Genomic DNA, 15241 nt, shown 5'->3' with positions numbered 1-15241 from the left:
AAAGCTAAAAAACAACAGATACTGATGAGGTTGCAGGAAAAAAAAGAAATGCTTTTACACTCCTGGTGGGAGTGTAAATTCGTTCAACCATTGTCAAAGACAGTGTGATGATTCTTCAAAGACCTAGAGGCAGAAATACCATTTGACTCAGCAATCCCATTACTAGATATATACCCAAAGGAATAGAAATCATTCTATTACAAAGATACATGCACACATATGTTCACTGCAGCACTATACACAATAGCAAAGACATGGAATCAACCTAAATGCCCATCAATGACAAACTGGATAAAGAAAATGTGGTACAAAGACATCATGGAATACTATACAGCCATAAAAAAAGGAACAAGATCATGTCCTTTGCAGAGACGCTGATGGAGTTGGATGCCATCATCCTCAGTGAACTAACACAGGAACAGAAAACCAATTCCCACATGTTCTCACTTATGAGTGAGAGCTGAATGATGAGACTACACAGACACATGAGGAGGAATAAAACACAGCAGAGCCTGTAAGTGAGGGGTGGTGGTAGGAGGGAGAAGATCAGGAAGAATAGCTAATGGATGCTAAGGCTTAAAACCTAGGTGATGGGATTATCTATGCAGCAAACCACCATGGCACACAGTTACCTATGCAACAAATCTGTACAACTGCACATGTGTATTCCTGAACTTAAAGGTTGAAGAAAAAAAAAGTATTGACCCCCCCAAAAAAAACAGCAATTTTTATTTTTTCCCATTTATTCCACATGAATTTATTTGTACACATTTTCTAGGAAACATATTTCAAAATCTATGGGTCTAAGATTCTTAGATGTAAATATCTTACTCCTTTCAAAGATTAAAGAAAATTTAGGTTCAGAAAGGGTATAGCTGTGAGATGACAAGGAGATACATTTAATGTATTACCTAACTTAAGAAAAAAAGGTATCACTCAGTCAAAAGCTTAACCTTTATTAATAAATAATAAAACCTAGAGATACCCTAAAAATCTTGGGGTAAAGTCATTTTTTTTTCATGCTAGAAGAAAAGAATCATACACAGCTGGTATGGTTAAACCGAATTCTGCTGTTTCCAACAAACTCTCAAAGTGATGCCGCAAATCTCTTCATTAACACCATGTGGCAAACAAGCAGCTATAATCAGGCGTGAGTCCATTTTCCCTGCAACCATGTCCCAACATTGATCATTTAAGTACTTTAACTGATCATTTATGTATTTGAAAAGCAATTGTTACTTACTGATTGATACAGAAAGTAACATTTTTACTGAGTATCTGTTTAAAATTTAAGAAGTATTTTGCAATCAACAAAACAAGTAATAGACCTCCAAAACCTCCAATGCAATATAATTTTAATATAATTTTAAGTAATCATATGAATATCTTATGCCCCCCTGAATGCTAAAATAAATGGATTTTACTTTTTAATTTCAAAATAACAGGTTAGCTTTAGCTACTCACACTATACAGGTCTCTTGTTTCTTCTTTCATTTTAGGGATCTCAAGAAGGAGAGCCCAGACTTCACCTCTGAGCTGGAGTGGGATTCCTTTGTAAATTCGCCTATGAAACTTATTAAAAGAAAAAGAAACTAAAGGTTACAAACTGACAAAAACTTAGACTAGTCTCTACAGTCAATCTTGTTAATATTTGTTAGCACTGTATCCATGGCAATTAATAAATACATTTAAACATGGCACACTGAGATACTGTCATCTCTATTTTTAGAGATTCTAACAGGGAGACACAAAGAAGAAGAGAATAAAACAAGAAACTCTTAAAAATGCCCAATGCATTAGTATGTTCAGGCCATTACAGAAGTGTCCCTTAAGTGGCATGAAAGCAGTCAGTGCTCTTTTTAAAGGTGTGAACATCTAATTTACACATTCCCTGATGATACAATTAACTTGTTACACACTTTCTTCCTTTTATTCTACACACCTAAAAGATACTCCAAACAGCAAAAAGGTTGCCTTGTCCCCAAAATGTCTTCATGGAATGTGGAGTGCTGTCTAACTCCTAATCTCTTTCCTACCACCTTCTCATCGGTCTCTCCGGAAGACACCAAGCTTCTCCACATCTGATACCTCAGTTAATCCTATCAGCAATTTTCAGTGTTCTCTCTCTCAGACACTCTCATTTCCCTTCCCCTGCCCTTTCTCCTTTTCTCTCCTCTTTTCAGTTCTTGCTACTTCTTCAGGAAAACTTTTTTTTTTCCTTAAATGACACTGACGCTGTTAAGACAAAACCAGCAATAAATCTCCATAAAGAAAAGACATCACTTTTGAATGAAATTAGGTATAAAACATCAGCATTATGAACTCCTCCATCCTTGAAAGTGCACTGCTACGGCCCTAAGAATCTTAAGATTCAACATACCTCTATCTTCTTGTAATTAATTTTTTCCTCAAGTCTCATTATTCAAAATAACATAAAACCTATTATGGTCATCACAATGTTGTGCATACTAACACTCTGAAACTTAAAAACAGATGTCCAAACAAGGAACTAATTAAATAAATTATAGCAGAAGCCCCTCAGGTAATAATTTCTCTTATTAACATAATAATATATTTGAATGTTATGGCTCAGAAAATAAGATGCCAGTTCTAATAACTGAAATACTGAAGAGCTATGATAACTAGTACACAAGACTTTAACTTCTATTATTACACTACTTAGATTTTTTTTTTTTTTTTTTTTTGAGACAGAACCTCGCTCTGTTGCCAGCCGTGAGTGCAGTGGCGCAATCTCGGCTCACTGCAACCTCCACCTTCCAGGTTCAAGCAATTCTCCTGCCTCAGTCTCCCAAGTAGTTGGGATTACAGGCACATACTACCACACTCAGCTAATTTCTGTATTTTTAGTAGAGACAGGGTTTAACCATGTTGGCCAGGCTCGTCTTGAACTCCTGACCTCATGATCCACCCACCTCAGCCTCCCAAAGTGCTGGGATTACAGGCATGAGTCACTGTACCTGGCCACGCTAGTTAGATTTTTTTTAAAGCTTTAGTGTCTAAGTCATAAGGCAGCCTTAAGAAACTTTGATCATGTGGTTGAAGGTGAGTGACAAAGTCGAACAACTTTTATTATAAAACAGTGAATACTGTAAAGTTGGTTCAATTAAATAATGACTTACGACATTTGTTTTTCCTTTTGGTATAAATACAGTATGCCTCAAATTTGAAATTTCAGTAGATAGTAACTATAGTCATAGAAATTATAATCCCATGCAATCACCTTAACTGGAGGAATATGTTCAGAAAGGCTTCGTGTTGACTATAAAACTAGACTTGCAACATTTCCCACATGCTCAACATTTACAACCATTAACTGCTAACTGAGTGTGGTTAAAAATAAGTGAATTTAAGACTTGTTTTCCCAAAGAAAGTTTATGATCTATACCATTTCACAATTACAGTCAACTGTGATTTCAAAGTAGTATCATCCACAAAAAGTCACTTCAAATTATCTTCTAAATTCTAGAGTAAAGATGCTGTATAGCAGGCAGCTGATTTGAGTATCAGAAAGCATAGAAATCAATGCAAATGCTAAAAGTAAAATTTTAAACAGGAAAATTAAATATGACTGACTTCAGTAGATCCAAACGAGTAAAATAATGACATTTTTAATGAGTAACGTAAGAGCTCTGACACTTATTTCTTAAGCTACATTACTTGAAAAGTCTTCAGACATTATTTTATTCCTGTTGCTCAATCCTGGACTCAATAATTGTACATACGTTACTGTCCATCATTTATCTTAAAGTTAAATCTAGATTTAGGAAAACAAATTCCATCAAATTGCTGTGATTACATTAAAAAGTAAAAAATTTGGGGGTAGAAATAAAAAATTAATGGTCTCTGTACTAGGACAGAGCTAAAATTAAAAATTAGGTACATATGGGAAAGGTTAAGAAACATTGATACAGTGTCATTATCATCACCATGGCAACAATTAACCCAAACTTTTATTGAGCATTTACTATCTACCAGAAACTATTTTAAGAAACTATTTAACATCTATTGGAAACTATTTAACAACTATTTAAATAAGAAACTATTTAACTAGTTAAACTGTTTTATTTTATCCCTTTCCTTGATGTTATTTATGGGCATTTACCTCATTTAATTATACCAGCAACCCTGTAACTTTAATTATACCAACAACTCGATTTTACCAATGTAGAAAGTGAATCACAAAGGTTAAATAACTTGCCCAAAAGCAAACACAAGATCGTATAAAAGATGCCTCATTTTACAGTAAAAAACAAAGACCATCTCCCCATGACCATGGCACATGGTTTTGCCCAAATGGACTTACTGAAATACATGGAATAGCAAGCAGGAAAATATTAAGAAAGCCCCAAGAGCAGAAAGCACTAGAATAATGATAATATTAATTGCACCAAAAACTTAAAAGGAATATAAAAAGGATGTCTTTGGAATCTAAGCGGTAGGAGGTGACAAAACAAAACATGTACATAAAAAATCACATATAATAGGAAAAGAATTAAATTAAAAGACCCTAAAATAAAAAAATGTTTTAATTATGCTGGTTGTTTTTCAAATACCTGTGCTGTTACATGATAGACTAATGTATCACAGTTATACATCTCTCTTCACAAATTTTCAACTATCACAGGAATTTTACAAACTTTTTAAAACAAAGTAGGAATGATATCCAAGCGTTGATGAAATGTGCTTATTCTCCGTAACAGAAGGCCAGTTCACATTTCTTGACAATCCTTAAACTGACAAAGCAGCATTTCGCCTTTTCTACAACAGTCTCATCATGCAGGTTCAGTGGGTGGTTTCCACTTAGAATGGAAGGAAACCGAAAACGGAAAAAAACTATCTGGCCTAGGTCAAAAAGTTTAATCTTCTTAGTACAAATTCAGGGACTTTCTGCCAAATCACACTGTCTTCTAAAAATTACAGCTTTATTAAAGTGACAGAATTTGTCAGTAAAAAGTGATAGCTGGTTTTCCTCAACCCCTAAATGAACATCATTCATACATTCTAAAATGATACTTGTATTAAATGCCTGCTTTGTGGCCAATGCTTATGAGGTCCTCTGGCTACAAACATGAAAAAAATCTGTGGAACTCATAGTATAGTGGGAAGAGAAATACATAAGCAGATAATTATACCTTAAACAGAGAACCATTTATAATAAAATACAGTCACGTATACCAACTGCTTCCAGTGCTGGGCATCATACCCTGATGGAGGAGGTCATGGTAGAGACAGACTATCCAGTGAGCCAGTATAGTAAAAGGAGAATGGTGGGCACCATCTGGATCTGTGAGAGGAGTGACCAGGGACTGGCTGGCCCTTCTACAAAAGGATACATAAAATTCTAAGAGAGAACCAGAAAAGACTTAGGGACAAAGTTGCTGGGGTGAAAGTGCCATGAACCTGCTGTGATGGTCACTTCTTATGAGTCCAACACAGGGGCTGTCATCCTGAGCCTACCCTTAGAGATAACAGAAAAAGGAGGAACTAATCCTGTGTGGGAGGAAAGTATTTCCTTTAGAGAAAATGACCATAAACTCAATACTGAATAGGAACGTGCCAGGCAGGAAAAGTGAGGGTAGGAGCAGGGATGTGGGTAACGATGCATCCAACAGTAATAACAATAGTTTAAAGAACAGTTTCTGATTGTGTATTATGAGTTGACACTATGCATGTGTTTCTAAATTAATTTATTCATTATAATATTACTGCATCCCTAAAGAGGTAGGTACCATTATTAACATATGCATTTTACAAATGAAAAATATTAAGACACAGAAAGGTCAGGTAACCAGCTCAAAAGAAACTGTGTTATAAGAACTCAAATTCAGTTAGTCTGAATCTGACCTCAAAATCCATACTCTAAGCAACCATGACAAATAACTTCTACATATTGAATTTTAACAATATTGCGATATTCTAATTTCAAAAGTATCACCTTTAAGATTCTTCTATGAATTTATTTCATAGATTTGATACATAAAATCTTTCAAAAGTCTATAGTAGTCCCAGAGAAACATTTAAAAATCAACTTAAAAAAATTCAAATGACTAATGTTTTCTAAATCTTACCGTAGCAAACAGTGATAAGTGTACATCTACATCATTATGACTGCCAGTGAGTAAACTTTCCAGCCCGGGAAGTCTGGCTGAGTTTTGTGCGAGTGTGCGCCGTGAAACAGAGGCTCACTCAAGCTGCTTATGCCCCTTACTGCCTCTCCATTTTCTCTAATCATCCCTGCTCCACTGGCTCCTTTGTTTCTGCCTTCAAACAGCACCAGGTCTCCCAAATCTGCAACTAAAAAAGTTTTAAACCATCCATAAGGCCCTACTGTGTTTTATAACTACATTCTACTCCCAACAGCCACCAAAAGGTAAAGCTGGCATAAAAGATGATACAGTTAAAGGAGCTCTAGAGTCTGGACATTCTTTGCTTATTGCTAACAAGCTATGTGACCTTAAGAAATTTATTTTTAAGCAATATGCCTCCATTTACCAGTTGGTAACAACAACAACAAAAAAAGGCTAATACGGTCTGAAAGGTCCATTCAATTATTTTAGCCAACAAAAAAACTTGTATCTGGAGAAGGTACTTTGCTACAACATAGCTTAGACACAAGTATATCATAACCAGTTAAATCATAATGGTCTTTACTTAACAAAGATCACTACACTTAATAGACTGTATTTTTCAAATACAGGCTGGGCACAGTAGCTCATGCCTGTAATCTCAATGCTTTTTGGAGACTGATGCAGGAGAATCACTTGAGGCCAGGAATTTGAGAGCAGCCTGGGCAGCACAGCAAGACCCAGTCTCTACCAAAAAAAAAAAAAAAAAAATTTAATTAGCGGGCATGGTGGTGCTTGCCTGTGGTCCCAGTTACTTGGGTGGCCAAGGCAGGACAATCACTTAAGCCCAGGAGTTGCAAGCTGCAGAGAACTCTAATTGTGCAACTGCATCCCAGCCTGAGCGACAGAGTGAGACCCTGTCTCTCTAAAAACAAACAAACAAACTAAAATTAACAATACAATACTACTGTACATAGGGAGGCAGTCAATATAAGAATGGAGGCAAAAGGAACAACTTTAATGGAAATTTTTTTTCATTAAAGCTTTGGTTCTAAAAATCCAAATATTCTCTACCAGAGCTATATTTTTATTTCAAGTATTTTTAGAATTTCTCTGCATTACTACTATGTAAGTAAGGAATCTGTGGAGAGAAAACATCCTTCTCCTTGAAAGACAAGAAACATGCTATTTTTTTTTTAACTTGAATGCAATTTCAAACTAGGTGTGAACTGAGAGCAGTAATTCTTTTAAAAGGTTCATTCTGTTTTACACCAAATTGGACCATATATATCATCAAATGATTCTAGCATTATAGTTATGGGAGAGTGCTTCAAAATTATACTTCAAAGAAATGGCACTGCTAAAATCTTTCTTAATGGGAACTGCATTAGCCAGAGTTGCTGTCAGAATAATAGCCCAGTAGAACTGCTCATTTTTAGCGAGGCTTACATACTTTCATAGGCATATGAATACTAGAGAAGAACACAAAGCCATATAATTCTACAAATATTTTACTAGAATGAATGTGAGATTAAAGCATAGTTGTAATGCACTGAAATCTACCCTGTAATTACCACTTGAGCAATCTTTCCACAAAGATATAAGGTAAAGTACTTGTCAAACGTAGGCCAATCTGAGACTGCATACTATTAAACAAGAGAACAGATGTTGTAACTAATATTCTACTTTGAACCAAGTTATCTTAAAAACATCTGGAGTTCTAAAACAAACCTAATGCTAAGACAGTTAATAAAATCAACAATCCCAAATGAACTCACTCCTGATGAAAATAATGTAAGAGCCTAACTAAGGATAGTTAGTATGCTCAAAAAGAAAAAGCTCATTAGTTTGAAGACACCCATGTCAAAAAGATTGCCATGGTTAAATCGATTTCATGTAATTTAAGATCCCTCTTAAAAATTCACATCACATATTAAAGACCAAATAATCCTAAAGTAAAGAAAGAATCCTGCTTAACTTTGTTTAGCTCAGGTTTTCCCAACTTTATTTAAGCACAGAGCCCCTTCCTCATTTCATGATAAGCAAGGCATACTGACTGCATATTAAGCACCTGACACTATTTTACACTTTATATAAACTAACTTATTTAATCCTCACAAGCCTAATAGGGTAGGTAGTACAGCAGAAAAAAGTTAAATGCCTTTCCTAAGGTCACATGGCTGGTAAGTGGCAGAGGCAGGGTTTGAACCCATGATAGTCTGCCTCTAGAATCTGCCTCTTCATCATCAGGCTATACTGCTTCAGAATATCTATCAGAGGCCAAGAAATTGATGATCCCTGGAATTCTTATTGGCAAATGTTAACATAAGGTAATTTGTATCTATACAAAAAGGGAAAAGGATTACACTGAAAACAGTGTAAGGAAATGGACAAAATTCCCAACAGTTAACTCAGTTGTGTTTTGCTGTTAAGACTAAGAAAGATTTCTTTTTTTTCCTTTAAAATTTTTTTATTGTTCAGTCTTCCTTCAAGAAATTAATAGGCATAGTTAACATTTACTAAATGCTTATTCTATGTAAGGTACAATGCTAAGTACTTTACATGCATTTAATCATGAAATCTTCGTCCCTTTGAAGTTGGACAAAATGGGACACTGTTATCTCCATTCTGCAGCTAAGGAAACTGAGGCTTAGATGTCAGTGGTTCTCAAATTATGGTCAATGAAATCAAAACCGTTTTCATAATTATACTTTTTTTTTCCAGTGCTAACTTTTGCACTGATGATTTTAAAATGCTATGTTGGTAAAACTACTGGCTCCTGTCACAAATGAAGGCAGCAGTAGCACTGTAGTGCAGCATCAGTGATTCCTCACTCAGTGTTAAGTCAGTTTAACTTAAGAATGCCCTTGATGGGGATGGGGAGTTGGGGAGAGGTAGCATAGGGAGAAATGCCAGATATAGGAGATGGGGAGGAAGGCAGCAAATCACACTGCCACGTGTGTACCTATGCAACAATCTTGCATGTTCTTCACATGTACCCCAAAACCTAAAATGCAATAAAATAAAATTTAAAAAAAGAAATCACAAAGTAGGATAATGTTTAATAATATGGAATAAAGTTTGTACAACATGATTCAATTAAAAAAAAAAAGAATGCCCTTGATGCAGTAGTAAAAGGTGTTGACTTTATTAAATATCAATCTTCGATGGAGGTCTTATTACCATACTGAGCAGTGATGAAATGGGAAGTGCATACCTCTGGGCAGCGCAACCAAGTGCAACAACTGTCTCAAGAAAAAGCGCTTCAATGATAAAATTGTTTGAATCATGAACATTTTCATAAAACACTGTTATTACTTGAAAGAATAACTGATTAAGCAACTGTCACTCAAGCATTGCGTATCTGGCAGACATTTTTCTCAAATTTATCTTAAGTGAGCCTGTCACTTGAAGGAAGATAACTGATACAGTATTTATTGCCACTGATATTTGACCTTTCAAGTAAAACTTAAAACTCTGGAAAACTTCTACCACCAGGAGCTTGACATCTTCCCACTGTTTAAAGGCTTTTCTGATGAAACTGGTGGTGATATTAATGTAGTATGTATTTTTCTCTAATTAATTTAGCACAAACTCAACACAATGCAAAAAGATTTAAGAGGAGGTTTGCTAGAAGTTTTTGAAAAAAGAGATTGCTCCTGCGTCAGGGAATGCTTTCAGAGGCCAACCCTGTCTCTCTTTCTGAGCAGTATTACCCGTGAATATAAAGCCTGGAACTACCCTCGTGATTCTGACCTCAAAGGGAAGCCAACATCAAGATGGAGCTGACAGTGCAGAAGGCAGAGATGGAAGAAACTATGACACAGGCAACTTAATTAAGCAGTGAACTAAATCACTCCTGAAACCCATCCTACCTTTGGACCATCCAATACATACTCTTAAATGTTGAAACCAATTTGAATCGGGTATTACATTACTTACAATATAAAAACTCCTAATTTGAGGCATACTGCTAGATTAAACTAAAATTTCAAAAACAAATATGAATGTAATACTCTTATAATTAAAGAAAAACTTCTACTGGAAAAATCTACATTGAGTTTATATAGTTTCATATGGAAATAACATTATTTTAAATTACCTTTTCAGTGTTCTTGTATTTTTCCCATCCTTTCAGCATTTTCAGCCATTTGGTAGTTCTTTCAATTTCCAGGTGCTTTTGCTAAAATAAAATTGATATGCATTGTTACTGTTGTTCGTTTCTTTACTTACAAATTATAAAAAAACTTCAAAGAAAATGCTGCTTAAAAAAAGGACTACTAAAAAAAGTTATGCTATATTAGGTAGTAGATATCCTATCTAACTTTTAAAAAGCTGGATAACAACAGAACTGTATCAATAGTAGTCCATAGCTAAAGTTAAGATTAACAGGAAATGCTCTATCTAGGTAAAAGGATAAAGATATTATTTAAATTTTCCAAGACTTTCAAAGTAACCAAAAATCTTGTGTATTTTACAAATTTAAACAAAAAGAAAATTGTAAAATATTTTGAAATATTTTACAAAGCAACAAAAACACAACTTCAAAATTTAATTCTCTTTTCATTTTACTAAATTCTAGTATATTAATGTTTTTGGAAAGAGTTGGGTTTTTTAAAGTAAAAGTGGCTGTTTATTTATTTACAGAAAGATGAATGTATAACTAGCCCTACGCTACAGGAAATTATTTTAAAAAAATAAACAATAGTTGCTGCCCTAAGGAAATTTGACCAGGTGCTAACAACAACGGACAATGCACACACTGCGTTGCAGGCGGCACCAGTGCAGGCAGCAAGGCCATGGCAGAAGGGGCAGTCAAACCCACCTAGGCATGCCGGAGAAAATGAGCCCAAAATGAGGAAAAGGGAGATTATTAGGGTTTTCATCAAATGCAATGTGGGAAAGAATGTTCTAGGCAGTCGTGAGAATGCATGTATTTCTGAGACAGCAGGGGCTGACAGCAGCTCCAAAGGGTTTACAAAAGCAGCAGGACACCAGGCTGCCAAATTTGGCAGAGGTCTCTTGCATGCCCACTAAAGTGACATGGGGGAGCAGGGCTGGGGAATGGGTGGGGAAAGTGAGAGGGAAAATGCTCGCTCTTTACTTCTTTGATTTCCAGGAGGAGGAATATTTTTTCCTCAGTACCTGCACCTATGAGTGTAGCACGTATTTGAATAAAAAGCAATGGAAATACAAGTCTACACAGAAAGAAAATCATTCTGAAGATACATTTTATGCTCAAAGATGCAAGCTCACTACAATCCCACAAGATAGGTGTGATCATCACCATTTTACAATGAGGAAACAGAAGCATAAAGGGCTTAAGAGACTTGCCCCAAGTCACCCCTCTCATAAGTGGTAGAAGATGGATTCAAAGCCAGGCAGCCTGGCTCCAAGATGTACACTCTGAGCCACCACATCTCTGGCTCCCATCCTGTCCTCTGCTCTAGTTCAGACAATCGTGGTTCCTGGATGGAAGCAGCAGCTCCTTACTGTCTGCGATCCAGCCTCAAACAGGCAGGCATTATGCTGGCAGATGGCATACATGCCTGACTACCAATATTTTTAGACCTAAAAGAAACATAAAATTCCAAAGAAAATCCTGAACTTAGGAACAGTATCTCACCAATGAGAATATTTTTAATCAAATTTCATTTTTAAGCATATTCTTAAAACTCTTAAATTACTGAAATCTTTTTAAAATTTTCGATGGGTTTTTCATAATAAAAGATGAGCACTCATGAGCAAAAGATATTCTGTTATAACTCACATTTTTCAAAACGCTAAGCATATTCCTCATTAGATTATTAGTGATAAAATGTTGCAGAAGGTTCCAGAAATACGTTTAATTTTAAAACTCAGTGGGGCACTGAAATCTAATTAATGTTTCTGCTAAATGCGACTTCAGAGAAGGCCAAGCTGTGAAAAATTAAGATTGATCTAAACTGCCATTTGGTATTTTCTGTTCTTCTGCACTTTCTCCCCTGACTTCTTCAAAGCATAATCCTTTTTTCTACCAACAGGAAAACACCAAATAATTTAAGCCAACCCAAGAGTATAATAACATACACTTTGCCAGGAACAACCCTGCTGAGATCTAGCAGGTCTCTTGCTATCTTTCATTTTTATGACCATGAATTATCAATGAATCACTTTAGGAAGTAGTCATTTTTTTAAAGGCACACTTTCACATTCTAATGCTTATCATACATACAGATTATTTTAAATGCTACACATTCCCACACTGCAAGAACAAAACACACACACACACACACACACACACACACACACACAATTTAGGAATCATTAAGTATGCTTTCTTTTTCTAACAGCACGCGTGCACACACACACACATAAACACACACAAACACAGATATACCTTGGGAAGCTATAGGATCTTAAAATTATAATTTTAATCAGTAATTCAATCCAGTTTAAGTTTTAATTCCATAATGCTGTCAGTTCAACAATACCAAACTTCAAGGCACATGAAAGTCTTCTTCCCCAACTCATGAATCTAAAATTCACAGATGAAATATATTTTCTCACTAAAGATGCTGAAGCTAACTATTCTAGCAACCATTTTGAAGAAGTAACTGAAAACATACTCATATGTGACAAATGTGAACTTAAGTGCCCTAGAAAAATAAGCTAAGAAAAGTCATTTTGCCATAGACACGACCACACCAAGACAAAACTAGACTATGACAGTGTATTAGAAACTCTACTTGAAGTTCAACAGAGACTTTAAAGTTGACATATCTGAAACTATTTTTCCAAACATGTTGCTAGTACCCTTCTGTCCCTGACATGAACTAACAGTATCACTACCCACTAAGTCATCCTTTTCTCTCACTTCCCACCCCTGAATCACACTCTGCTGGGCCCATGTTCTGTCTCATGCTTCCATCCTGCCCTCTGCCCTAGTTCAGGCAATCAGAGTTCCTGGATGAAAGCAGAAGCTCCCTGCTGGGATCCCTGTCTTCACTCCAGCCTCCACACTGCTACCACAACTCTTTACACATGTCCCAGTTGAGAAGCCTTCTATGGCTACCCATTTTCCAGAAGCAAAGTTCAAATTTCTTAGCACAGCACACATGAGCGAGCAACCTTTCAGAATGTGGCCCAATTCAACTTCCTGCTACTTCTGTGATCCGGCCACCCTGAACTATCTGTCATTCCCATACACAATGCATTTTCAGCCTTTGTGACAAATGATTGCTATTTGTCTGCCTGTGATGCTTTCTCACCATCATTTGGTAAAATCCTATGCATCCTTCTCAAGACCTAGGTCCAATGTCCAAGGCCTGGAATCTTTCCTAGTTGCCTTCATGTTCCAAGCAAAACCAACTGTTCCCTTACCATGCTATGGCATGCATTCAAGACCCAGATAACCTGGGTTCAAATCTGAGTTCTGTCCCATACTGTTTCATTTGGAGCAAACTACTTAACCCTTCTGTCTCATCTACAAAATGAGAATCATTTTGATCATTGTTACAGCACCTAACACCTGTGTTCTAGCTGGCCTAAATGCCCAAATTATATTACCAAAGTATGAACTCCTTGACTACAGAGACTGTATATATTCATGTTTTTATCACCTAAAACAGTGATTGTTACATAAGAAAAGTTAAATATTTAAAAATTAAACAGAATTTGCATAAGAAAAAACAACTCAACAACACTATGAAGGAATTAATAACATTCTGTGGTCTTGAGGTAGAGAGGTGAGAAGTAGAATAAATATGAACAGACAGACTGAAACCAGAATGTTATTTCTGATAGCAGTGTGATCACTATAATATGGAAGTAACCAGAAGTTAATAATATCCCATATGTGGCAGAATGGTGGCAATGGAATTATTCTATCACGTGGGTAACACTTCTCGAAGTGCTGCCAAAAGGCAGAGCTGCTGATGTTAGCAACCCATAGGAAACTGATATTATATAATTCTGTTGGCTTCATACACAAACATCTTACTTCTCTTGATTTGTATCTTGAAGTATTGCAAACCTACAGAAAAGTTGACAGAATAGCATGCCATATACTTATAAATGCTTCATGAGATTCATGGATTATTATCCTTTTGCCAGATTTCATTTATATTGTTTGGGTTTTTAGGGGGAACTGATCATTAGAAAATCATGACATGAACAGTTCATCCCTAAAAATTTCAAGTATGTAACACCTAAGAACAAAAACACATTCTCCTACGTGATTACAGTACTATTACACCCAAGAAATTTAAAACTGATTATTACCTCAAAAATAGGCCATACAGCAAATTCCCCACTTGCCCCAAGACCGTTCTCTATAGCTGGTTTTTTCTGTGCTGTGGGCAACTTGGAATCCCATCACGCATTCTGCATTTCCTTTGCTGGCATGTCTCTTGCAGTGCCCTGGCCTTCATCTTCGATGACACTGACGTTTTGAAGAGTCTAGGCTGTACTATTTGGCTTTGTGTGATTGGCTCCTCTGGATTTCAGCAGGATTACCACCCAATGACGTTGTCTTTCCCACCACATCATATCAGATGCACATGATGCCAATCTGTATCACTATCAGTGATGATGCTACAGGTTCGTCATTCAGTAAAGGTTAGTATTTGCCCAATTTTTCCATTAGTAAAGAAATTCCCTTTTGTAACTAATGAATAATCCATGTGATATGCTTTGAGACAGTATGCAGATCATGTTCCTTAACAACTCTACCCAATGGTCTCATCATCCACTGATGGTCCCTGCCTGAATCAATGACGACTGTGATGGTGGTAAAATGGTGTTTGGAATCATTCCTTCTACATTATTAACTTTGGACATTAAAACGTTTTTCTTTTCTAGCTCCACCTCCTTTTAATATCACTAAAGTCTAAAGAATTATTTGACTCAATGTATTATAATCCATTATCATCATTATTCTTTTTGAACTCCAAACTGTTCCCTGGGAGCTGGTCAGACTACCTCCTAACTGAGGAGCAATTTCTCCCCTTCAAATGTGTCCTTTTGATATGCCCTATTCATCGTTATCATTTCTTAGCGTTTTGGTACACAATGATTTTGGCCCAGCTTATACTCTCCCTATCCCAACCTAGAATCAGCCATTGCTTTAAGAACCTGTGATTCCCTTTAGTGGAGAGGATGTTCAAAACTAAATT

At 36.1% G+C, this 15241-nt stretch overlaps 1 protein-coding gene across 4 annotated transcripts in view; it reads right to left on the bottom strand.

The window, feature by feature from the left end:
- Positions 1-15241, bottom strand: part of USP6NL (USP6 N-terminal like) — a 146683-nt gene that overhangs the window by 35890 nt on the left and 95552 nt on the right. For all 4 annotated transcript variants that reach the window (XM_039478962.2, XM_074405040.1, XM_074405041.1 and 1 more), the window contains 2 exons: positions 10189-10269; positions 1465-1572 (listed from right to left, as the gene is read on the bottom strand). In XM_039478962.2, the coding sequence (XP_039334896.2) occupies positions 1465-1572; positions 10189-10269 (189 nt within the window). The remainder of the gene's footprint in view (positions 1-1464; positions 1573-10188; positions 10270-15241) is intronic.

This window comes from Saimiri boliviensis, chromosome 8 (genome assembly GCF_048565385.1).
Source record: "Saimiri boliviensis isolate mSaiBol1 chromosome 8, mSaiBol1.pri, whole genome shotgun sequence".
NCBI lineage: Eukaryota > Metazoa > Chordata > Mammalia > Primates > Cebidae > Saimiri > Saimiri boliviensis.
The sequence above is the reverse complement of the archived record's forward strand: the minus strand, read 5'-3'. Positions and strand labels throughout refer to the sequence as shown.